Source organism: Geotrypetes seraphini, chromosome 1 (genome assembly GCF_902459505.1).
Source record: "Geotrypetes seraphini chromosome 1, aGeoSer1.1, whole genome shotgun sequence".
Taxonomy (NCBI): Eukaryota; Metazoa; Chordata; class Amphibia; order Gymnophiona; family Dermophiidae; genus Geotrypetes; species Geotrypetes seraphini.
The window spans coordinates 313,851,242-313,877,862 of record NC_047084.1 but is presented as its reverse complement, the minus strand read 5'-3'; the positions used below and the strand labels follow the sequence as shown (position 1 = coordinate 313,877,862).

Sequence of the window (26,621 nt, the reverse complement as noted above, 5' to 3'; positions counted from 1 at the left end):
AAATTAAATAAATAAATATATGCCTAACTGCTAACAGGCACAAGCACTTATACCAGGCATGGAACTGCTGTTATAGAACTCATACCTAGTGTGCATCATCCTGGCATCTAAATTATGGCACAGAAGGGAATTTACTGCTACTACTGGGTGGTGCATCCATTCTGCACTGTAACAGCAGCAGAGCCACGAGTTCAGCAAGTGCCACTCCATCCCAGTATATGTAGAGGCACCTACCAGCAGCAGGGAACCCACTTTGCTTCAGTATATAGCATTTCATGAATCAGTTGTTGTAAATGGTATTACCTCTGGGTAGGTACTTGCAACTTTCTCAATAATAAATTGCTACAACCTTTCAGCAAGAGAGTTACCATAAAATACGTAACTAGGGCTCTGCCCTTCGTAACCTCTTGGCTTCAATGTGTGCCAACCATTTTGAAGTGAAGTGCTCCGTGTAAATATACCTGATGATATCTACAGAACTGCAGGTACTCAGCTAAAACCAAGGGAAATCCCTAAAACTGTCCCCACATCATGTTCTCATGCCAACTGCATGACCTCGTCACCAGTCTGCATATGCCCAACATTCATCCGACTTCAGTGGGTTAATAGGAACAACACTCCTCTATAACTCAGAAAAAAAACACTTTTGCACAGTCCAGATCAGCCATGCAACAGAAACATAGAAACGTGATGGCAGATAAAGGCCAAATGGTCCACTCAGTCTGCCCATCCGCAGCATCCACTATCTCCTTTTCTCCCTACGAGATCCCACATGCCTGTGCCCCACATTTTCTTGAATTCAGACACAGTCTTTATCTCCATCACCTCTACTATTCTACACATCTACCACCCTTTCTTTCTATTAGCAAGAAACAATTTTTACTGATGACAATAGTTCAGCTCACACAAATACAAAACTTTCAACATGGCCAAACAGAATGTTTCCGGAAGAAATAATAAACATCCCAGCCTCATCATCAATGATTTCAGAATAAAATAATAAATATCCCTCCTCCCCTTTGAAATGAGATCTAAGGGCTAGATTCATTAAGGACACTGATCGTGTTCCGACCACTTTGTGACCCGATTTTCCTCCGACCCGATTCACTAACCTCATGGCCAATCATCCTCCGATCAGATCCGATCCGCGCATGCAAATGAGGGGAAATGGCATGCAAAGTAGGAGGGACGCAATTCACTAAACAAATGCAGGCCCACTGACTGGGCTGGCCAATCCAAAAACATGCGACTGCTGAGGACCAGTCTCTTGTGTAAAAACCCTGCTCTCTGCCGTGATTCTTCTGCTCTGGCTACCCTGCTCTCAGCCCTGATCTCCTTCTGCTTTCGGCCCCGACTCTCCTGCTTCTCCTGCTCTCTGACCCGACTTTCCTGCCCTCACCCGCAGTGCAAGCACGTGGTTTTAACCCATGGGTTTAAAGTGGGTTAAAACCACGGGCTCATGAAGAAAAAGTAAAAAGTTTTGTTTCCAGCTCTGCCAGGCATGGAGGGCCAGCGCATGCTCAGACTATCTATAGATGGTCTGCGCATACGTCGGAATCGTTGGAGAGCGAACCGTGTGGTCGGTTGGGGGGCATAATTCCGATCGTCCTCATTTGCATGAGGGCACTTCATGAGTCAGTTCCTGGGCCAAGGATAGGATTGCTCACGGTTCAGATCAGATCCGTCGCCTTAGTGACCCAATAAAGAGTCTGCACAGACCATCCACTCTACCGGGCGATTAACACTCTACCCCAACCTCCCACCCAACGGTGACAAATATACCTCCATCCCCCGTTAGGATCTAAATCCCCCCCCTCCCTTGTCCCAAATCCTGAAATCAAACATAACTGAGCCAAACTAACCCCCTCCCCCATCACTTTCCCTCCCTTTCCCCATCTCACCCTTGGTGAAATGAAGTGCAACTAGTCCAATATATGTCGCAACAAGCTACATCCCCTTGGATGTAGGAATTGTACATAAGGGTCCAAAATTTTCAAGAATAATAACTTTCTCGCCCATTTCCCCCTGGCATCTCGGGCTTCCCATGTGGCCAGATGGTGTAAGTGGTTACGCCATGCGGCCATAGGTATTGGGGAGATCTAATACTAATTGCGAAGGGGTGCCTTGTATAGACTTGCCCACCAGTGTGGACATATAATTCACTATGCGTTGCCAAAATCTTTTGATGACAGGGCATGCCTATAAGGCATGGCCAAATGTACTATCTGCCATTCTGCATTTAAGGCAAGTGGGTGCCTGAGTGCCCCCTCTATAGAATAGTTGCTTTTGTGCAAAATGGGCTCTCGGTAAAACTCTATAATAAGTCTCCCGTAGCCAAGCGATCCACCCCTTCTGTATAATTTTATTAATATTTTGTTAACCGAGTCGAGTCCTCCTGTTGGGATGAATCGGTATAAAAAAAAATCAAAGATTAGATTAGATTATTTCCTTAGATTACTTCCGAGCCTATCACCTCTTAATTTCATCCAGTACTACACTGGAACCCTGCCCGGATGAAAGGTGCGATGGAAATTTAGCCAGAAAAGAGGTGTCATGCAAGGATAACTGCTGGACAGGAGTTACAGATGACCTGGGTGGCTTCCAGTGAATGAGGCCCAAACTATTTCTCTTGAACTTGGGATTTTTCAGCAACAAAAGCTTAAACTGAGCTGGTATGCACTGGGATTCCATAGTAAAGAAACGGCGCGGGTGACAGCAAGCTCACCGATCCTCAGTTACAGGGTTGCTGACTAGCAGAGAGGAACACTCTCCCCTGTTTCAGATTAGCTCATTGTATGAGAGGAACTGCACTTTTTTTTTCTATAGTTATTCTTGCATCTTGAAACCTGCTCTAAACCTTTGCTCTTACTGTTCATCTCACAAAAAAACATGGTGTGCAGAGATGTTATCTTTGAGGGTAAACTCAGGTATCTTATCTATATACCAATTGTATCCCTGGTCCTCACATGTACAAAGGAGAATAAAAACTGCCTCTGTGTCTTTTCTTCATTGCCAGAAGCCATCCAGAGGGTAGACACAGATGTCTTTGTTTAAATAATGCTGAAGGCTGCCAACCTAAACTCGGGGCCAGATGTGTGAAGAGGTTTCTCCCATTTTGTGCGTATGGGAAAAATACTGAACACATCTGGTCCATACTCTCTTTTCAGCCACTGGCATACCAGCCAGCGATTGCAAACATACGTGCAGCAAAAATTAAGAGCCAGGCGTTATTTCAAAAAAAATAAAAAAATAAAACCTTAACTCACCCTTGGAACATGAAATAACCAAGTGGTGTACTATGAACGCGACATGCGCTTGTGCTAGTTTAAAGCCCGTCTGAACGGTCTCACCCAATTCTTCCATGAAGAGAGAGGGAAAGATTCATCTGTCACTAATTTTATAACTGCACATCAGCGCCCATTAGTACAAATTATAGCTGATTAATGGTAGGCGATGCCACTTAATACCTAATTTATCAATGAAGGTAGGTGCATAACCGGCACCATTCTACAACCTGTGTGCACAAGGACGGGCTGGGGGAGGGCTTCGATGGCTGGGATGGTTAAGATGGGCAGGAGCGAGCTTTGACCTAAGCACACTACCAGGCAGGGCTCTGGGTTTCTGGCCCTGAAATATCTAAGGAAAAGGACCATTAAAATTAAATGATTGATTAGGGAGCCTTTATGGTTGGGCAGACTGGACGGACCATTCAGGTCTTTATCTGCAGTCAAGCTTGCGCACTGAGCACATAAATGTATGTGCAAGATTATAGTATGGGGGAAAGTAAATGTCTGTTAGAGTGAAAAGAGTTTCGATACCCTTAATCCTTGCAAACATGATACACAATCCTTGTGTACATGATTCACAAAACTGTAGGTACATAGTTCAGTGAGGAATAATGTGATATGTAGACAAACCACAGACATAGTAATGGAGACTCCACGCCTACCGAGATCTCTGAAAACCTCTTTGCCAGGATAATGGAGGGGGAAGCCCGGGGAATGGGAAACCCCGCCCAGAGCCTGGTCCACCCTCCAACAGGCCTTTCTCCAATGGCTCTTCGAGATGTCATGGTGACACCATCTGTGTCCCCTGCCAGGAGCCTTCCTGATCCTAACTCATTTCCATGCCGCCACGCTAAGCACAGCCACGCAAGTAAGTGCTCTTGCAGATCTTTTCAAAACAAGCTGAAATTCTGCCCGGCTGTAGCTTATGGAAAGCAGACCTCCTAACATCCCAAAAGAAAGACAGAGAGAAATGGAAATAAGAGTCTCACCTTCGGTGTGCTCTCTGCCTTTGTCATGATAGGATTCTTGAGGCACTTGTGTTCGCCTTGACACCTACCCACACAAAACAAACCAGATTACGTATTATTTCCAGTTGTTAAGCAGACACTTCAAGGAATAAAATAGGCGACATTTTCATTACTGCTACTAACAAAACGCCCTTACGTCAGTTTAAAAGTTATTCTGCTCTTGGACGCAGCAAGGCAGAAGGAAAACAGAAATGCAAAATTATACTACAAGGTTAGAAGGAAAAGGTTCCGAATAAATTGCAAGAAACTTATGCTGGGTTTTACTAAGCCGCAGTAGAGAGATTTCTACCGTGGACCAGAGCGCTAAAAGCTCCACTGCTGCTCTGATGCTCATAGGAATTCTATGAGCTTCGGAGCAGCGTCAGAGCATTAAGTGCTCCAGGCCATGGTAGAAACCTCTACCGCAGCTTAGTAAAAAGAGCCCATAGCAAGTACATGAGAATCTCATTGTTTCAAACACTCCCGATTCATAAAATCATGCAATCTTATGGGAAAAAAAGGGTCATCGTTACAGTCTGTGATTTATTCAAAGAGATAATGGGATTTCCCGATCAAAACAGAATATAAATTTAATTTACATTAATATTTATTTGTTGACAAATTGAGAGCATTAAACTCACAGGAACATGAATATGACATCTAAGAAATAGGTAATGTAGGCCTAATGGTTTTTTTAATTCAATTTATGGTGAATAGCTTTTCCCCTCCCCCAAGAACAACAAAATGACTCCAAACAAGTAAATAACACAATGGCAAAAGCCAGAAGGATGTTTGGGTTTGTATAGGGAGAGGAATGGCCAGCGGGGAAAAGGAAGTGGCAATGCCTCAGCACAAGTCTCTGTACAGTTCTGGAGACCACATCTTCAAAAAGATATAAACAGGATGGAGAGGGTCCTGGAGCTAGATTAAGACATAGGCACCTGCCTAGGGCTTAAAAATGTAGGCAGGCACTGTCAGATGTACTTAAGATTTAGGAGGCTAGGATTGCCGACTGTCTAGATTTTATTTCAACTGTCTGGAAGCCAGAAGGATGGCTAAAATGTCTGGATAGTTCTGAAAGTTGAATCCAATCCTCCTCCTTCCAGTGCAGAGTCAGTGGTAGGATCCGTCCAATGGGAAGGCTGATCTAATCATAGGAAGGAGGTACTCAGCTCTCTAGGGGGCCTCGGAGAGGCCAGTGGAACAAGTGAATGTCCTGGGGGGGGGGGGGCAGGGAGTTGGGGAGAGGATGTTCAGGAGGTGTATGAAGGTAAGAGCAATGGGGGGAAAGGGTGAGGAGCAGTGGCATAGGAAGAGGGCGGGTCGCTAACACCCATCCTCAGTCCCCCGCTCCTTCCCTGCTCCTCCACTACTGTGTGTGTGTGCCCCTTCCTCGTACCTCTTTAACATTTCCCTGTGCAAGTAGCAACCCCAACCTGATGCTCGTGCCAGCACCAGCTCTTCCTCCGATGTCATTTCCTGGACCTGCACCTAGGAAGTGATGTCACAGGAAGAGCCGACGCTGGTGCGAGCCGCAGGTTGGGGTTGCTGCTCGTGCCGGGAACATTATAGAGGGGCGTGGCAGGAGGGGGAAGGGAAGGAGCAGATGGGGTGGAGGGCACCACGACCACGGGCATCTCTCACCCTCACTTCGCCACTGGTGAGGAGTTTGCTGCTGCAGGCTGAGAAAAAGACCTGGAAACAGATACATAACTTTATATGATGACGGTCAGAGCTGGGGGAAGATAGGAGAGCACTGAATGAGAGGCTGAAACAGAAAGTTACTGCACGTTCTATACCCATGTTATTTGCCGAGCAATACAGAGAGGGTTTGAGCACAGAAGTTAACTTGCACAGAAGACATGGCTACCCATTCCATTAAAACGGATGGTAATGAAGCCATTAAGCATTCTGCTGCAGTGCACAGAAAAAGTGAGTTTGACGTATGCACAATGCAGGAAATCTTTCATTTTCTTACTCTTCTCTCACACCTTTTCTCCCCTTTCCTTATTGTTTCTGTCCTATTGCAGATGCAGTTCCTTTCTTTTCAAGATTGCTGTAAACCACCTCGATGTCTCACGAGGGGCGATATTTAAAACGTTAATAAACATTAAACATGAGGTCTTGGCACCCCCACCCTTAATCCCTCCCCAGATCACATAGCTTGAAAGAGGCAGGAGAGATGCCCCACTTGTTTCTGCCTTAGCACAGCCGTCTTATAAAAAACAAACAAACAGGGGGAGGAGGTCAGTCATTGGGGGGGGGGGGGGTCGTGGAAAGAGTGCATCTTCTAGACACTAATGAATTTAAAATAAAAAAAATTTGGGGAGGGGTGAGGATGTGGTATGTACAAGCAGTTTGTTTTTAAACGTCACCTTCTCTGTCAATGGGTGAATAGTCACTGCTCGTGCACTGGACTTTTGCAATTTGCATGTTCATTGAATGCTGCATATCACAGGCTGTTTTTTTGCGGAAAGCTTGTGGTAGAAGCTGCGCAGTCAGTGGCTCTACTTTGCAGCTTTCTGTATTGCCTACTGAATGAGCACACAAGCAGTAGCAGAGTACCAGAAGAGTGTGTCTGCTTGTAATTCTCAGTCTGCAAAGTGACAGAGTACATGTGCTTGAATATGCCTGAAGAGTGAGTGCCTACATATGAGGGGCTTTCGATAATTTGTCTACCTCGGTAGGAAAGAAAATAATTCTTAATAAATGTTTGTTTTATTTTTCAACAGAGTCCCCTAATAGCTCCGTACACTTCACTCACTTTTCCTTCCATAATTTTAACCCCTTTGAAAATAATTCTTCTGTTTGACCTTCAAACCAGGACATCACAGTGTCCTTGATGGCTTCATCACCTGAAAACCACAGTCCGTGGAGAGATTTCTTCAAAACTCAGAACAAGAAATAATCCGAGGGAGGCAGGTTAGGACTGTAGGGTGGACAACTGCTGAAACCCACATTCTCAGATGGCAGCCTGTGATTGTCGTGCCATGTGCACAGACACATTGTCATGAAGAAGCAGCACGCCTGCTACAAGTTTTCCTCATCTTTTCTCCTTGACTGACTCCCACAAAGTGATCATTGTGTTGGCGTAACTCTCCTCAATTATGTTTGTCTTGTGTGGCATGAATTCCAGAAGCAAAAGTCCTTCATCATCCCAGCCTTTGACTGCAGAGTTTTCTGTCTTGAACTATTTTTGGGTTGGGGGATGACTTGTGCTTCTACTGCATTGATTCCATTTTGGACTCAGGATCTCTGTGATAGACCCAAATTTCATCTCCAGTCACCAAACAATGAAAAAAAAATTCACTTGGTCTTCATTGAGCATCTCCAAGTTCTCCTGACAGTACTGGAGCCTCGTGGCCTTCTGACATGGCATCAGCATTCTTGGAACCCTTCCTGCATTAACCTTGGACATGCCCGAGTTTCATGGATTTTCCAAACTATACCTGCCGAGAAGCCCATTTCTTCAACTATTTGGGAAACCTTAATTCATCTGTCTGACAAAATTAAATCCGTGACTTGCACATTTCTTTAGAAGTTGCTTCCACAGGCCATCCAATGTGAAGGTCATTTTCAATGGACTCTCTACCCCACTTAAACTGCTTGCTCCAAAATTTTACTTTGTAGAATGATGGGGCAGACTTACCATAAACTGCAGTCATGCATTCATGGATCTCCTTTGGCTTTTTTCCTTCTTTCTTGAGAAATTTTTATCACTGAACAGTGCTCCAAATCTAGCAATTTCTTACTTGATTTGAACAAGGCCTCTCCTGACATCCTGTCTCTTAGAATGTTAGACTCACACTGAGCCGCAGCTGTGCCTGAGTAACCTAGAGATATGTCGCAACATGCACAGATTTCTTTCAACACACTTACTACTTTCTTTCATAAATTATTGAACACCCCCATACATCTGAAGAATGAAAGCACACATGCGTATGTGTCTGAACAGTAAGAAAGCAATACATGCGTCTGAAGAGCGAACGTGTGTGTATGTGTCTCTGGTAGGGACAGTCTCATACTTCCCTTTAAAAATCTGGGCTAGAGTGAAGCACAAATGTACCTGGTATGAATAGTACATGAAACAAAGTTATCAGCCGGGGAAAATTACCCAGATATTAATTTTCAAAGGAATTTGCCAAGGCGCCTTATCCTAAAACTGCCTCCACTCTGTCTATATATCCTTTCAGAAGCACCAAAGCTAAATATTTAATTTTGCTTCTTTGTTTTGCGAAACTATTTCACATGTAGACTTTATAAATTTATTCCTCGATTACATTGTCTTTAAGTCCGGGGTAGTCCACCTTTGGTTTGTGCTAGAGGCAATGGAGGGAGAAAATGACTTGCCCAACCCCCCTGGTTCTCAGCTCACTGCTGCAGAGCTGCCAGGTCATCCAATTCCGGGAAGGAGACTTTTTACCGATGCTATTTCTCCCAATTCAACGACCAATGCATAATGCTCTGTACTAAAAGCTCAGTGCAGGGTTTCCTAGCGCATGTTAGCCTTCCCTTCCTTTAAGGGAATTAAAACTGCTGGGAAGCTCAGTCGATCTTTTGTTTTCAAGTTTGTAAGAGATCTGGAATGAACTTCCTGACTCCATTAGGCTTTTAGGCCAGCTGCAATTATTTCGTAAATTCCTGAAAACTTTGTTGTTCTCGCAATTTTTAAATGGTTTAACTACAGCCTCAACGAAATGATAATATTAGTTATTTTTCTTGTGCTTTTCTTATGTACTTTTATACGTGAACCGAGTCGAGCTCCACTGGGAGATGACCCGGTATATAAACCAAAGATTAGATTCAGTAAGCCAACAGAGTGCAAATGGACTGTGCACTAACATGGGACAGCATGTTTACTGTGAGCTTCTATACTGCTACTAATGGCTGGGGAGTCAATTCTGAGCAGTTTGCATGAGCTTCAGTAGTGGTGTTACAATACCTGAGCTTTACTCAGTCACACGGATACACTGTAGAGAGTTGTGCGGGGACAGAAATCCCACCCATCCCCGTCAGGATCCTCTCCATCCCCACCCATCCCCGCAAGGAATTCCCTCCATCCCCGCCCGTCCCCATAAAAAGCAGCAATTACTTCTGACAGGATCATCAATTCCACAGTTTCTTTTCTGTTTGCGCTGCTGTTTTCCTTGTGGAATCTCTTTGGTGGAACCCTTTTTTTTGTTTTCTGTTCAGGTAATTAACTTATAAATCCCCTCTTTTACTAAGGCTGACGTGTCCACTATATTATATGGACGAACCCTGCTTCCAAAGCCTTCCATCCCCGTGGGAGTCCCGTTGGCTAGAGGGGGGTCCCCTTGGGAGTCCCATGGGCCAGAGAGGAGGCCCCGTGGGAGTCCCGTGGGTTAGGGGGGATTCCCGTGGGACCCGCGGGATTCCCGCGATCCCCATTCCCGTGCAGACCTCTAGTACACTGGTCTGCTCTAGAGGCAGCTACATTTGGTATACACAGGAAAATTCTGTTGGCTCCCGAGTTTGAATGTGCATACATCCACATATATGTTGAAATGCTTTACTCTGCAATTTTTGCAGTACTATTGCACATCTGCAGAATAGCATTAGATGCCCACAAAATTGTGCATGAAATCTGACCTAACCAGTGCACACAATCTAGTGCACTTGATCGCATCAACCCCTCAGTGTGCTGCTTGTAGGTCCTGATTCTACCCACTGAAATCAGCAGTGCAGGTCCCATAATGATCCAGGATAAGGTTGTCAGAAATCCCAGACTGGCCGGAAATCTCCTTCCTGGAACTGGGCAACTTGGCAACTCCCCAGCTCTAATCATTAAGACACTCAAACTATTGGTGTGGCTGCCCCAGAGCTAGGCTCCACATGTTTCTCTGCTAACTCTGGAGAAATGAAATGTACGGAAGTGGGGAGGCCAGAATGAAGATTCAGGGAGGGGAACAGGGAAAGTGAATAGGAGAGGGAAGGTGCAGAGAAAATAAATAGGGCCCACATATATGAGTGTTTGCCTAGGATCCAATATAAAATTTATACATCATATATAGATGTATCGATTCAAATCTATAACACCTAAAATTTAGCTCTGGTCACTTAAGATTGGCTACTAAAATGGTCAGCAGTCATTGTCATGAAGCATTTGGGGACAGACTTTAAAAATGTACACTGGAAGAAGAACAGGAGAAAGGTAGATATGATAAAGCCACTAAAAAAAAAAAAAAAGGCCAAGGTACAAGTTCATAGTAGGTGGCAAGGCCTCTTTGAATGAGGTGGAAGCTCTGGAAGGAGGAATCATAAGAGGAAGGACTAGCCTAAGGAAACATTTCTTTATGGAAAAGATGATGAAATCGTAGAATAGCCTCCCATTGGAGGTGGTGGAGATGAGGCTGTACTGAATTCCAGAAAGCATGGGAGAAGCACAGAGATCTCTGATCTAAAAAAGAAGAGTTACCTTCCAATGCTAATAAAAAAAAAATGCATTAAGGCCCCTTTTTACACAGCCGCATGGCAAATGCTCCAACACCCATTCAAGTCCTATGGGTGTCAGAGCATTTACCGCGCCGGCCCACCCTGCTGGCTTTTGTAAAAGAGGGGGTAAGTTAGTTCAATAAAAAGGTATCACCTCATCTCCTTTATATTTTGTATATATTACTCGTACCTTTAAAAGTGGACTAACACAGGTACCATACCATTTTACTGCAGGAGGAAGAAATTGTAGAGCTTAGTCAGTGATATTGATTGTCAAGCAGAACAGGCTGTATGGTCTTTATCTGCCATCAGTTTTTATTTATTTATTCAATTTTCTATACCGTTCTCCCAGGGAAGCTCAGAATAGTTTATATGAATTTATTCAGGTACTCAGGCATTTTTCCTGTCTGTCCCAGTGGGCTCACAATCGTATCCAGTGTACCTGGAGCAATGAGGGGATTAAGTGACTTGGCCAGGGTCACAAGGAGCAGCGTGGGTTTGAACTCATAACCTCAGAGCGCTGAGGCTGTAGCTTTAACCACTGCCCCACTCTAGAAATCAAAATGTAGTAAAAGTAGCCAATTACAGGACAATCAACTCATTGTGACATCACTGATGAGGTTGGCTCTTAAGCACTGATAGAATGAGGCATTCTGATGTCACAGTACCAGCTCTGGTTATCAGAGGCTGAAGCTTTTCACACTATTTATTTATTCAATTTTCTATATCATTTTCCCAGGGGAGCTCAGAATAGTTTACATGAATTTATTCAGGTACTCAAGCATTTTTCCCTGGCGGGCTCACAATCTATCTAATGTACCTGGGGCAATGGGGGGATTAAGTGACTTGACCAGGGTCACAAGGAGTAGTGTGGGTTTGAACCCACAACCTCAGGGTGCTGAGGCTGTAGCTTTAACCACTGTGCCTTAGTAACATATGAAGCTGTCAACAGAGCCCAATATCCTTTGCCAGTCAGGTATCCAGGGGACAAGCAGTGAAGCACAGCACAAAATCAGCAACTTTCTAAAACCAAGTCATCCCTGGGAGCAGGTAGAAACATTGATGCTCATGTCCGTGGCCATAAACATGCATCTATATCCCTTCTGAAATGGAGAAGGCATGTGTATCATTTTCCACCACCCTAGTCTTGCCCAAAACACACTCCCTTGCCACATGCACACATTCACATTTTGGATATATATATATCCTGGCTTTCTAAAATTGGGATGCAGATAGACAAGTATATGCCGTATATCTGCATCTAAATGCCAGTTTATCCACATCTAAAATGCAAAATAAAACTTATGAACACCATTAGATTCCAGTTTAAAGATTTACTCTGGGTTTTAATAAACGGCGGTAGAGGTTTTTATGCAGACTGATGCTTATAGAATTCCTATGAGTATCGGAGCATTTACCTCACCGGCCCATGGTAGAAACCTCTACTGCTGTTTAGTAAAAGGAGCCCTTAATAATTTTTTTTTTTGACAACTTTTTTTAAAAAAACAAATAAACAAACACCTCATGCTTATGAATGTGTGTTAGTTTTTGAAACAGGGAATAACTAATGAATGACTTTTCAAGGTTCAGTTATTATATTATCACACCTAAAAGTCTATAATAAAAATTATATAATATGGGAAGTGGGTGGATAATACAAAAAAAAAAACCAAACAAACCGATAAAAAACCCCAAACTATATTTCAATGGGAGAACAGGGAAAGGAAAAAAAAAATTACAACATATTCTGAGAAGAAATGATAGCCAAGGGCTAAAACAAGGGGGAGGGAAGACATCTCTCATTCAGTTGGGAAATGCAGGCCATGAAAATCAGTGGATGAAAGGCAGTCTGCAACATCACAGAAAAACAATATGCTTTAAGAGAAAAGCTTTAAATTCAGTGAAGGAGCTCTCTCAATGTAGATAAAGAGGGAGGGAATTCCAGGGAGATGGAACCGTGATGCTAAAATAGAAGTTTTAGATAGTGTCAAGATGAACACCGTAGAAGAATGAGATAAATAACAGTGAGGTACGTGATAGCCAATCTAAGGGCAGAATCTTATGGCTTAGTGCTAGAATTTTAGAGGGTATTTTGTAATGCAGTGGGGATCCTGGGTTGGCTACTGTCCCAGTACGTCAATTCTTATGTTCTGATCCAGTGCTCTGTTAAGCAAATTATAGTAGTTGAATGGACATATTTTCAACAAGCTGGCACTAAAAAAGTAACATTTGTAAATTCAGTTTTTAAACTATACTGTGGCGTGTCTGGGGTGGCAGCTTAAAAAACAGTAAAACTTTATAACTCTGCAAAGTATTAGTTATATGCGTTTATTAGGGGACACTTGCTGCTGTCTATCTACACAAGCATTTGTTTTCTGAATACAGAAGCCCAGAGCTATGAGAATAAATATTATTCCTAAAGGATATTATAAAAAACTCATTGCCTTTATGACCTTAATTATAGGATGCAAACAGCAGGTAGTTGATAAGATACACAATCGAACTGCCACTAAAACACAATGGCAGCACTATTATAGAGTAGAATATAGTAATTTGGAATAGTGAAGCTATGGGAAATTTAAGAATTCTGCATTGTAGGTAAAGGAATAAATTCCAAGCCTGGGAAAGTGTAGCCCGAGAGCTTGTCTCGATGGGCGAAGGGTAACACGGGGTAGGGAGGTCCACGTGTCGCCCATCAAGACAAGCAGGTAGTAGGGGAGGGGAGGGGGCAGTGGAGGGTGATAGGTAGGGATTGGTTAAGGGATTCTTCCCGCCGGGAGGCTGGGAAGGGATTGGGTGCAGAGGGCGATTGGTGACGTGGGGGGTGACGCTTTAAAGCCGGGACCTTGGAGGGCCTGGCTCCTTCTGAGCTCCTCCAGGGTGGCTTTTTCCCAGCAACTTTCTGGCTTTTGGCTGGGGATGATAGCTCGGGATGGCAGTTACTGGGTGCTGGGGCTCATCTGGTGATAAGCCGGCTGGGAGCCATGCCTTGGGGTTAGGTGACCCGGTTAAAGGGGCATGTGGTCATGCCACCCTCAGACTCTTGCTGATGTGGTGGGATCAGGGGCAATATAATGCTATGTACCTGGTAGCTCAGGAGGAACTTGATTATGTTGTTAATTTATGCACTATTATGTTGAGGCTGTTATTTGGTTATTGTTGATCAATAAACAGAGCTGTGGCTATATTCGCCATATTTGAGACTGTGTAGTATTTTGATAGATATTTGGGTAGGGGGTGAGTGGTGGGGGGTGTTGGATGGGAATCAGCCGGGACTATCCAGATCCCGCTGTTAGAGGGGCAGACCCCAAATGTTCACAACCGATGTAGGTGTAAATCTCAGTTCTCTCTCAATTTAGGCCTTCTTTGACTCTGTTCCTGCTGCTGCAAAGACTTGCAGAATCCTAAATTCTTTGCATTTGGATTTAGACAGACTGAAAGGACTTCAACAAAGTCAGAACTCACTGCCCAGTATTTGCAGATGCAAGGTAGGTTGTCAGACACAAGACCGTATCCACAGTTTATGGCAGAGCTGTAGTTTGTTTGTTGTTTAATCTGGGCTCCTAGAAAACTATTCAGGCACGTTCTGCAATGTGCAAGACCAGCTAAGTCTAGTGAGGCCTATGCTGGGATGGACCTATCGCTGTCCAACTGTGGCCAGACTGGTCACTCAGAAGAAGCCAGCAGTAAGTTCTACATGAAACTTCTGGCTTCAAATTGGTAAAAATGTGGGAAAAAAAATAAGTGAATAGGAAAGCTGAGCACAAACAAGACACACACTATGACGGTTGCCTGTCTTCCTATGAAAGAAATCATGTACATGTACAAACATAAAAGCACTCAAAACATATAAAGTAAAAGTTTATTAAACTGTCATCCCAGCTCCCTCCCTTCCCTCAGAAGCCCTGGCAGGAGTTTACTGTCAGCCAGCACAAATGGGAGAAAATCCCTGCGAGTCAACCCTAGGTATTTGGTTTCTCCGAAGCTATTCTGATCTGTTCCATTTACAGATCGTCAAGAAATATCACAGGCTTGCAGCCCCTTGTTTTGGATTTTTTTTTTTTTTTAAGTCTGTGCTTATTTGATTTGACCAGCAGCATAACTTGAGTGAAAAGGGCTGCTGCGTTGATTGATAACTAATTGTAAGGCAGATAGGCGTTTCCCTTCGCCAGGGCCCCACGTGTCCGCATTCACTACCTCAAGTTGTTGGGTTTTTTTTCATCATTTTACTATCGAGCCATTCAACTCTTGGGAGGAGCCGACATGCACTGCCCCAAGCAAAGAGCAAGCCTCATTACACGCAACAATCGACACCAAAGGAAAATAAAACAAACTTCGTTTTATCTAGAGTTGACTCTAGTCTAAGGTTCCAGCTTTGATCGGCTCACGAAGCGAGGTTTCTTGGTACACGAGAGATGCTGCTGCTGATAATCTGTCTCCTGCAGGTTTCAGACTCCAGACCTAAAATGACTGCAGATAAATAAAGACGCTGCTGGGGTTTACACACCACATCCCCCCTCCCGCCATCCCATCCCTTTTCTCATTCATACGAAACCCGCCGCAGCTTTTATTTACCGGCCTCTGCTGCTTACGCGTAGGCTGCCAGATGCAAGGCTGGGTTTCCCTCTCCCTTGACTAAACACTTTTCACTCGTTTTGTCCAGCAGAGCTAAAAGCTCTATGACTGGAAAGGGGCAATGGTGGTGATGGGAGGGGGCTAGCATAGATTCCCCCTCCCTGGCAGGATGCCCCTTTGTACAGAAATGGTTCAGCCCACAGTCATAGCTCTGCATGCATTTCTTGGTGCAGTCCACTGACCTCAAAACCTGTCAGATTTTTTTTTTTAATATACAATGGTTGCTGCGCCCCCCTGTCCCCTTACAAACTAATGGTATTCACCTGTACTTAAGATGTTATGATTTGCATTGGGGAGGGCCCTAAGTGGGTGACATATCCCAGACGTATCATATGCCCCTTACCCTTCAATTTCATAGTTCTACAACCCTCCTAATAAAAAACCCCACAAAACCTGTTGCAGCCCAACTTCAAAGCACCATGAGTGTGTGTAGAGTGACAGTCCCCTCCCCCGCTTGGAGTATTTTTTTTTACCTCGTGCCCAGTGTTGCTAGGGATGATCTCGGACTCGTTGACCAAAGAAGACTTGATGTCGGCCAGGTCGCCTTCCTCTTCGGGATGGCTGATCTCGGCGAAGATCTTCTCCTTCTGGGGATCCCCTTCATCCTTGAAGGGAATGAGCTCATCGGTGGCACACAGCTCGGGGTCCCCTGCCCCGGGGAGCTGAGGCATGATGGCACCCAAGGCCGAGGGGCTGCGGTGACCCCCCGACACCGGTACCCGGCAGGGCGACAAACCCTTTGTGGTACCCTACAAAGAACGTCCCCACACACACAAAAGCGCCCCCGAAAGTTACTGTATTTCAAGACAATTTGCTGTTAGGGCGATTTCGGGCCAGTTTTCTGACTCTTTAACTCCAATGATGCTTTAAGTGCCAAAAAAACCCAACCCCAGCTGTAAGTGTATGCCGAGCTGCCACAGATCTAATATGGCACATACACAAAAAGCCAATGTGGGTTGCAAAAAAAAAAGTTCCCTTTCCCGTTTTGCTTTGTACGCTGTCCAAGTGTTGACGCGCTCTCTCTTATCTCTGCCGTGAGACACACAAAAGTTTTGTTGTGAGCAGCCGAGGCTCTTTTCTTCTGCTGTGTGTGGGTGAGTCAGAGGCGAGGAAAGCCACAAGGCTACGAACGAAGAGCCGAAACCTTTCCTTTGTAGCAAACAACCCCTCAACTTTTCTTCTTTTTTTTTCCTCCAGAAATTCTTGCTCTGTTCTGTCTCTCTCGTCCGATCACGACTGCAGCCCAAATTGTATTGCAAAGAAAAGGAAGAGGCGAGTTAAATAAGGAATCATAAGTTCCCTGGTACCAGCCGGGCTGTTCGGTGACAGCAGCCTCCTCCCCCTTCTGCGATCCGGCTCTTCCCTACCCCCCCCGGTCCTCTCGCCTCAAGGTGATCTCTCTTTTCTGACTATCTTCCCCTCGCCCCGATCCTGTACCCGATCGGCGCTCCCTGCAGGGGTTGGATGCAAGCTAAGCTCGCCCCCAGGTTACTGCTCTGCAAGTGGCAAGGAAACAGTGTGTTTCTGTAACTTTACCTCCCCTCCCCTCCCCCTGCTCTCTCTGGTTAGCAGAGGAGGAGGGCAAAAGAAGATGAAAGGGGAGCCGCCGCCTTGATTGACATTTGGAAAAAGGAAGGCGGGAAATGGCTCCTCACAGATCAGAGAGGAGAAAAAGAAAGCGGGGGGGGGGGGGGGGGGGGGAGGGCACAGCCGAAGGAGGTAAACAGAGGTCTTGGACATAACCTTTACCGGTGCAATGCACCGGCACTCGTTACCATGGCCAAACTTTAAGGATGGGTGTGTTAGTGTCAGCCGAGGTTAAAGAAGAACAAAAGGAAAAATATGATGGAGTTTCTGAGGAAAAAGTGTGTGTGGGGGGGGGGGGGAAGGGGCAGGCAAAGTCCACATATCCAAGACTAGTCAGAAAAGTGTGACATCTGTTGAGATGTATTTAGGATGACCTTTTCAATAATGAAATTTTAATTTCAAATTGATGATTTAGAGAGAAAAGCTGTGACAGCTTAAAAGTAAAGCTGATATAGATGGTTTCAGTATTGCAGAGACATTCCAGATCCCCCCAAAACAATCTTTTTGCAGAATTCCCAGTGTTGGTGAGAACAGGAGATGTGATGATTAAGCCCCAGATATGTCACAGGGTTAAATTTGTGTGTTGAAGGGCAGGCATCATGTTATCCCATGGATGTGGACTGCTGAGCATTACAAACTGGATGTTATCGGGGGTGGGGGGGGGTTGGAGTCCAACAGAAAAGGAAATACCGTGGGTCCAAGAACCACAAAACTTCACCCCACAAGAATATCACGTAAATGTACATATGCACAGAGGCTGCACAGCAGTTATAATTTTTGCCTGTGACAATGAAGATATCACATCTATTGTTTTAAACGTTATTCATTGGAAATACGATTCCGTTTGCTATACTGAAACAAACATTTCTATTTAACTTTTTAAACTGATGAAATCACTTTGCTACAAATACAGCAGCGTTAAAAGAGTGGAGGGAGTTATCCTAAATATTACTACGTAGACTGAAATATACCCATACGGAATGTGGGATCCCTTGTCCGTAAGAGTTGAATATTACACCTGTGTGAGAATAGGTATTATAGGAAAAGCAGCTTGAGAGAAAAAAAAAAATGCAGCATTCACCCTGCTTACCAGATTATTTAACGCAACTGAGCCAATAAGACAAATGTGTGTTCATTGCATAGGCAGTTTATGGCACGCTGAGATTTGTAAATTGTAGAGTACTAATCGCGTGTAATGGAAATGCAAATCCTAATTGCTGAGTAATTGGTTGGATTTACATGCTAATTTTTCTAGCAACCATCCCTTCTCTCAGACTTCATAGAACTTTAAACAGAATAAATAGCTGGGAACTACCTAATTGGGGCCAATTTCGAGGTAGTTGTTAAGCCACGTTAGGCAACAGTATTTGATCAACATTTTTTAAAAAAGCCTTTAGAAACCGCTGAAATGGGTCAGCGGACTTACGATTTTCCTTGTCAATTGAGCTCGTTTTTGTTGACGAGGAAAACAAATACAACAACATAATTAGTTGGTTTGGGAATTATGTTATCACTAATTTGTGTGGCAACAGGGGGTTAAAATGTTATGGACTCAGCTATCGCAAAATACAAACGGGTGGAGGGGAATGGAAAACTAAAGTGATGGTTTACTCAAATAAAAGTGGCTGGGGAAAGATGCTTGATCAAATACCTTAAGCAGATTATTTGTTTCCTTATCTAAACGAATAGAAAATCCCCATGAAGTCGTCAGCGATTCAAATATTTATCAACAGGGACAGGGAAATCTAAATAAAGAAACTCCACGTTCTTGCGTTTGCCAATCCCTGGATGCTTGCAGAGGTTGCATATTTTTGATTACATCTGTTTTGTCGCAGGCAGGAGAATAAGAAGCCAAGATAAAATAAAATAAAAAAACCCCACACAACCAAATAAACATTAAAAAAATGCATGCGATAGAGTTGTGCCTGCAGGATGTGGGTTTTTTAAAAACAGTGTTTGGAAGAATAATCTTTACGTTGTTTATGAAACGATTGCCAAGTGATTTGTTTTCCTGCAAGCACTTCAATGATTGTATAAGACTAGTTCAGTGCCTGCTCTGAAAGCAGAGATTAAACTGTTTAAAGTATAAACAGAGCTGTTAGAAAAGTCGGGGCATGCACATACACTCGTTGTCATTACATTTTTCAGGCTTTAACCAGTTCTTTGTAGCCAGAGGGAGGTTAAAAAAAAAAAGAAGAAGCTGAAATCCATCCCTCTGCCAAATTAAACTCAGTCCCTACCAAAAACAAAACACAAAACTGTGTTTAATTAAAGAGAAGCTGTTTCTTTTAAGGGATTTTCTCCCCCTTCGGCTTCTATCCCCTTTATGTGGACTGGAGTTTTTCCCAATGCCGTTTTGGTGTTCGTGTTAAAAAAAAAAAAAAAGCGCAGAATGAAAAGACGGTAGGGACCATAAACTAACCCCCTCCCCCCCCAAAAAAAACAACACACAAAAAAACTCAGCTCAATGCCAAATTTGACAGGAGGTAACACAAATCTACTGATACCTTTTGGTCCATGGACAGGGGAGGAAAATATGGAAAAGAGAGCACACTAAAAACTTGTTACACTGAGAACAAACTGCCCTTTGTACATAGAGCAAGGGAAACTCATAAATAAAACTTGATTCAAGAAACGAGAGGAAGTTTCATATCCTCGGTCATCTTTGACTAAAGCATTTCAAAAAGAGGGAGCAATCCTTAAGACCATAAAAGTGAGGGCTGGGCTTTTTGCAGAACTGTGTTTTATTTAGTTAGTTTTCCTTTAGGTCGATCGGTAACGCAAGAATACCTTTCGCTGACCATACTAAAAAGTCGACAAAATGTAGAGTTAGTCTCTCTCTCAAAAGTAAACACGGTTCTAGCGCTGCATTTGCTTACTGGTTAAAAAAGCACAGCCAAATACATAAAGAAATAACAAAGGCTCACATCAGACGCTGAGCAAATAGCCTCAGATCAGAATTAAAATACTACAATTAATAAATGAAAGAAAAACACTCATTGGGATCATTATAAGGGTGAGAGGGAGCAGGCTAAGCTAAGGTTGGATTCAGGACAGCAGCTGCTGTCATTACAACAAAATGAACACTAATAATTAGAAAGAATAAGGCGAGGATTATGTACCTAAATATATGGACAAAATAACAAAGGGGGGGAGGGGGGAGGAGGCAGATTTACCCAATAAAGGCATTAATTCATCCTTCAATCCTTATAGCTACTTTGATAGATCTACAGGGGAAATGCCAAACAAAAACCCTTCTGGATTCACAACGCTCCTATCCCATTACCTCCCTGCCAAAAAAATTGTCATTGCTCAGATGAACGGGGCAACTATCAAAATCCCAGTAACCACCAGATTAATACTAATTTGATTCCCTGGTGCTGTGCAGGCGCCGTGCTGCTGCGGAGGGGGATTTCTGCTCTGGATGCGTGCAAGTCCAAAAGAGCTTGGCTTTCGTGGGCTAGGAAGTCTCTTTTGCTTTCTGCCGGCCTCCCCTTCGCCCCGTGTGCATGCGATCTGGAAGGAGGGGGGAGTAGCTGGCGGCCCCCCTTTCATCTCCTGGCGGCTGCCTTTCATCCGCCGCCCCCAGCACTCCTCCTCCCTCCCCCTCTCTGCCTGTGGCTCCTTTGTATGACTAAATTTGGCAAGAAGATGGAGCTGCGCCAGGCTTTCCACGTGTGCTCGGCTCCCAGCTGAGCAGGCAAAAGAGTTCTCTTCCGGGTAAGGAGACAGAGAAAAAGATCAAAGAGTTTGGAGTTGGAACTGAAATGTGAATTGAGAGGAGAAAAAAAAAAAAAAAAAGCAAAAAACCAACAACCCAAGTTTGGGCACATTCCAGCATTTAAAGCAAAACCAACCCAGGACAGGCTGAGTTTAAAAAGAAAAGAAAAGAAAGACGACAGGAGTGCAATGAAAAGAAATGAAAGGAAACAGAGGCAGCAGTTTTTCAAGATTTTTTAAACTGTATATCTTAGCGAAAAATGATTATTGAAAAAATGTTTTTGTTAATAATTAGGTATGAATAAACGGAATATAGGCAACTGTATATTTCTTAAACTGCACATGGCTAGAGTAGAAAATATATATAATTTCAAATGCAATATTATGAGAAAGATGAACAAATAAATAAGGAACACAGTAAGATTAGAAAGGCTGAGAGCCCTGCTTTGATGGGCAACTGTTAACGCGGAGCTGGGAGGCCCATGAGGTCGCCCATCGGGATAAGAGGGACGGGGATTAAGCTAGGGAAGGAGGGCGGTAGGGACCGCTTCGGAGGGGAGGTCTTTCCCGCCGCGGGAATTGACCTCTGATTGGCTGAGGCCGTGGCCGGAGGGAATTGTGAGATGATGTATTTAGGGGGTTCTCGGAGGACCCTATTGGTTTCCTCATCCTCCAAGGCAGCTTTGAGGTGGCGTGGCAGGTGCGGGGTTCACGACGACTTCAGGCTTCCGGCGGCATCATGGTAATCTTGTGCAGCGTGTGTGGGGTGATCCTTGCGGCACTTGTGGGCATATCCCGGGTCGGCGGAGTGGCATTGAGTGGGTTTGTGATGACCAGCAGCGGTACGGAGCCCGCGGAGATGTCCCTGCTAGCTGCCAATTCTTTTGATGAGGACGAGCATGCAACGGTGAGTAGGGCTGCACTTGGGGGGAGACAGCTGCCTCCGAGGCATTCGCGTTCAGCTGCACGAACTGTGATCGTGTTAGAGGTGGTGAGGGAAATGCCTGCTTCAGGAGGAAGCTCGGGATCGGCCCACAGGAACAGAGGTAGATTGCCTGGAATCCGGGGGAGGAGTCGGGGAGCCCTAGGGACTGGAGATGGGGCTGTAAGGGAAACGGTTGAGCTGGACTTGGAAGGTGCTTGTGCTTCACAGGCAGTTCTCCGGGTGGGGGTGGGTGAGTTGGGTACAGAGTTGGAGGCAGGCAGGTGGGGTGTGAGAGAGTTTCTTCTGGTGGTGGGTGTTGAGCTAGTGGAGGGTGCAGCGAATGTGACTGTCCGCCCCTCGACATCGGGGGAGGGCCACAGACAGCTGGCGGGTCCTTCTAGCTGGTGATCGCCCTGGGTGGCAGGGCTGTGAGGGGCTAATTGCGGACCGGACCCCTGGTCTGTGGCTCCTCCTCTGTTTTTTGGAGCTGTTCCACCACCGACCTGGGGACTCGGCGCTGCTGTGTGTGTGGTGGGGGGACCAGGGGGGTTTGAGAGAGTTGGGGGCTAATTTACCCTCATACTGTGCAGGTTGCTGGCCCCTATCTGGATTTTTTCCCACAGGAGCTCGCCATTGGATGGGAGAGTGTGGCCAGGACATCAGCCGCTGATTCGTCTGGAGGCAGCTTGGAGGGAGCCCCACGGAGCAGAATCGGGGAGTTGGCGCATGCGGATTGCCAGCAACCGGCTATGGTGGTTGCTGCAGATGGTGCCACTCCTGGAGTTGTCGAAGTGAACATGGACCCAGAGGTGACCGGACTACGGGTAACATGACCCTAGGGGCTGGGGCTGGTGCTAAGGGTAAAAGGGGTAAGAAAAAGAGGAAGGTTAGGCGGGGCCGTCAGGATTCTTCCTCTTTGACTTCTCTAACCTCTTCCACCTCTTCTACGTCGTCTTCCTCTTCAGGGTCACCTCAACGGGAGTTGTGGGAGAGGCCAGCGCAGGAGGGTGATGACCTAGGTGTTCCATCGCTAGTAGCTCTGTTGGAGCTCTGGGAGAAAGTACCTCGGTCTCTCCGTTGTAAAATTAAGAAGTGTGCTTGCGTCGACATTTTCAAGCGTCTGGAGGACCGGGTGCATAGAGGGAAGAAGAAGAGCAAGAAAGAAAGGGGCGGGGGAAGGCGAAAGTGGGTGCAGTTTCTTGCAATGTTTTGAATTGGATGCGAGCGCCTCTGCAGTTAGCCAGCGTGTGGGGGTGGGAGCGCCCACAGGATTATGGCCTGTTGCTGCCGTATGCAGACTCCATCCTTGACGTGTCTCAACGTTTTGGTGGCTGGGCATGGCTCAACTATGATGAGGCATTCTGTGACAAAATGAAGGAGAACCGACACATGTCATAGGGTACTCAAGACATCAACCTATGGCTTACCCATATGGTGAAGCCAGGAAGGTCTGGGATAGGTGGTTCGAGGAAGCCTGTGCAATAGTTCTCCAGGAGGTGTGCTTTCCTTTCGTCTCACAGGGAGGCTGGGGGCGGTCCTAGGTTCTGTTGGCAATTCAATAGATCAAAGTCCTCTTTCACCGACTGTTCCCTGTGTGGTCAAGGCCATTCAGCTCTTAAGTGCCCCGTGAAGGGAGCGGGAGTGTTCCCCGCCCAAGCTAAGTGATGCAGGGATTTGTGGGCTGCCTACCCCGGTCTGGGTGGCAGCTCTTCGGCCTTGGCTGGATAAGTACGGGGATGCTAGGGCGGCAGTAGTGTTGGCGGGGGGTTTTGTGATTCCGTATGCACTTCCAATAGACAATATGCAGACTTCTAATTCTTCCTCGGTTTCCCAGCTATGGGTGGAGTTATGACGTAAATTGTGGGAGAAAATTCAGAAGAGGTGCATGGTGGGGCCGTTCCAGGAGCGCCCGTTCCCGGTGATGATGCTCTTCCCACTGGCGATTATTCTGAAGAAGGAGTCGGGCAAATATCGATTGATTCACAACTTGTCTAGGTCCATGGGGTGATCGGTGAATGAAGGTATCCTGCGTGATCTCTGTTCAGTCCGTTACGTATCGTTCGATTGTGCATTACGGCTCATCTTGCAGGCGAGCTGTGGGGCGTTGATGGTGAAGGTGGACATCGAGTCCGCCTTTCGGCTGTTGCCAGTTCATCTGTCTTCATATTTCGATTTGAGGGTGATTTTTATTATGACCGCTGTTTACCAATGGGATGTCAGATATCGTGCGCCTTTTTCGAGTTATTTAGTTCCTTTCTGCATTGGGTTACTGCGGGGCTTGATTCCGAGGTTCACTCTCTGGATTTTCTTTTCGTTGGGGCGGTGGGTATGGGTGCCTGCAGTCAGTTGAAAACCACATTTGAAAGCATGGCCGCGGAATTTATCGGCCGAAAAATCAGAGGGGCCAACTACTAGACTCACCTTCTTAGGGATAGAGATTGACACGGTCGCGATGGTGACCCATCTTCTGCAGGGAAAGGTTCGGCAGCTGTTGGAATTGGTCTCGCTGGTCGGGGGTACTCGAAAAACTATGCTGCGGGAGGTTCAGTCGTTGCTGGGGTCCCTCAACTTTGCTTTTGAGTTTTGCCTATGGTTCGTGCCTTTTCACGAAGACTGACTACGGCAACCTCAGGTGTGTCTGACCACCGACATTTTGTCTGTATAATGGCTGGGATCCAGGCAGATTTGCACATGTGGGCCCTTTTCCTTGCACATTTTAATGGGACGCTCCCGATTCAGCAACCTGATGTTTCTAATTTGGATCTAGAGGTGCAATCTGATACTGCTGGGGGTACGGGTTTTGGACTCTGTTGTCAGGGGGACTGGTGCACTGATGAGTGGCCAGAGAGCTGTAAGCGAGCGGGAGTTTCCTGCTGGAGCTCTTTCCGTTACTGGTGGCATGTGAGTTGTGGCCGGATCAGTTGCGGAATAGGCGCATTGTCTTCTGGTGTGACAACATGGGGGTTGAAGAGGTGGTCAATCGGAAGGCAGCTAAATGTCTAAAAGTAAACACATTGATGATGGAGCTGGTCTTACGCTGTTTACATCTCAACTTGTACATTCGGGCGCATCATGCCCCTGGGGTGCAGAACCGTCTCGCTGATGCTCTTTCCCATTTTCAATTTTTGCAGTTTCGATAGCTGGCGCCTGCAGTGAAGATGGATGGATCGCGCATGCCGGATCATTTGTGGAGCCTGGTGCTGAGTGGATCTGGTACTTGTTGAAGCAGTCCATGGCTCCAACCACTGGTATAATGCTGGTTTCAGGACTTTGTTCATCTTTCTTCGCTCCTGTGGTTTGGCTCCTGGGCCTATGCTGGAGGTCTAGTTAGCGGACTTCTTAGCGGACTCTCAGCATGCCGGCTATTTCCGGAGTGTGGCAGTGAGTCACTTAACAGGCTTTGCCTTCTTTTGTAAAGCCTTCGGTTGGGCTTGCCTGTCGACAGGATTTTTTGACATGCCGGATGATGGTGGCCTGGGGTCGGGTGGCTCCGCGGATGCCAGATTCCCGGCTATCACCCATGCACTGTTGTCTAGTCTCATTGGGGTCTTGCCGGTGGTGATGGGTTCCCACTTCGAGGAATACTTATTCAAAGTGGCTTTTTCCTTGGCTTTCTTCGGGGCCCTGTGGGTGGGTGAGCTACTAGTCCACCCCTTGGATTTCCAGGGGGTGAGGGGTCTTCTGCGGCGCCATGTGCACGTGGAAGGGAGGGGGGTACAGTGTGACTGTTTATCGCTCAGTCTAAGATGGACCAGCTGGGCAGAGGGCCCACGATGGTGCTGCACAAAGTTGAGGGCAGTTCCTTGTGCCCTATCAGGTTACTGGATGCCTATATGGCGGTCCGTTCTCAATTGGCCTTGGCGTTGTTGATCCACGTGGATGGTGCTCATCTCATGTAATACCAATTCCTGGCAGTGTTGCGTCCTGCCTTGGAAAGGTGCGGGGAGGAGCCAGCACGCTACGGCACGCATTCCTTTCAAATTGGGATGGCCAAGAGCACTTTTGTGGCTGGGATGCTGGCTGTCGGTATCCAATGTCTGGGGCGCTGGTCCTCAGAAGCTTATCAAAGTTACATTCGTCCGATGGGTTTGGGATGAGGAGGGGGCCCAGTCCTGATGGTTGGCTAGTAGTGGTGCTTGGGGGATGGTGTTGGAGGTGGGGCGACTAATTTGCAGGGGCCTTCTGGTGTGAGTCTGCATGGGGGTGCTGGGTTCACTGCATGGCTGCTTCCTACTAACACTTTTGTTTGTGTGATGTTGGCCTGACTGCGGAGTTTTTCCTTGCAGATGCAGTGAGGCATGCCATGTCGGTTTGGATCATTGGGCACTCCTTTGTCCATTGGGCTGGGAAGCGTGCAGTCCTACGACCGGGTGTTCAGCACTTGGGCCTCCGTCATCAAGGTGTGCGCGTCTCCTGGTGGGGACAGCGGGGTATGCGTTGGCACCAGCTTCTGCCTCTGCTCGAGGACTTGCGTCATCGCCCTTGTCGCCTGGATCTTTTGCTGTTACACCTCGGGGGAAACGATGTGGATTCGCATAGTGGAAAATATCTAATTGACAGGATCACGGGTGATCTTAGGGTGATAAAAGGGTGGTTTCCCGGTACACTGCTGGTATGGTCGGACATTATTCCATGACCGAGCCGGCTGGTGTCCCACCGGTGGACAAGGGGGCTGAGTAAAGTTAATCGCCAAGTGGGACAGTGGGTGGAATTTTGGGGTGAAGTGCAGATCAGACACGACTGACTAGACATGTCTTGTGCGGATTTATTCTATAGGGATAGATTGCATCTCTCTGACATTGGTTGGGACTTCTTGCTCGATGACTTTGCATCCTGTTGTGAGCGTTGGGTGAGATTTTAGCCGCAGCTCTGTTCATTGGGGGGGGGGGGGGTCGGGGGTCCTGAAATGGATTACAGGTGTCCCGTTACAGGCCTGTGGCGGTATCCCGAGCTACTGGCTGCTGGGCTCATCGAGGGATGAGCGGTGGGCCGGCTGGGAGCCGTGCC

The 26,621-nt window shown here is 46.2% G+C and overlaps 1 protein-coding gene across 3 annotated transcripts in view; it reads right to left on the bottom strand.

Annotated features, from left to right (window-relative positions):
- LEF1 (lymphoid enhancer binding factor 1) overlaps nucleotides 1-16,871 on the bottom strand; it is a 254,533-nt gene extending 237,662 nt beyond the window's left edge. For all 3 annotated transcript variants that reach the window (XM_033956318.1, XM_033956309.1, XM_033956325.1), the window contains exons 1-2: nucleotides 15,856-16,871; nucleotides 4,277-4,340 (exon numbers count right to left, since the gene is read on the bottom strand). In XM_033956318.1, the coding sequence (XP_033812209.1) occupies nucleotides 4,277-4,340; nucleotides 15,856-16,053 (262 nt within the window). In that variant the 5' untranslated portion in view covers nucleotides 16,054-16,871. The remainder of the gene's footprint in view (nucleotides 1-4,276; nucleotides 4,341-15,855) is intronic.
- Between the last annotated feature and the right edge of the window lie 9,750 nt (nucleotides 16,872-26,621).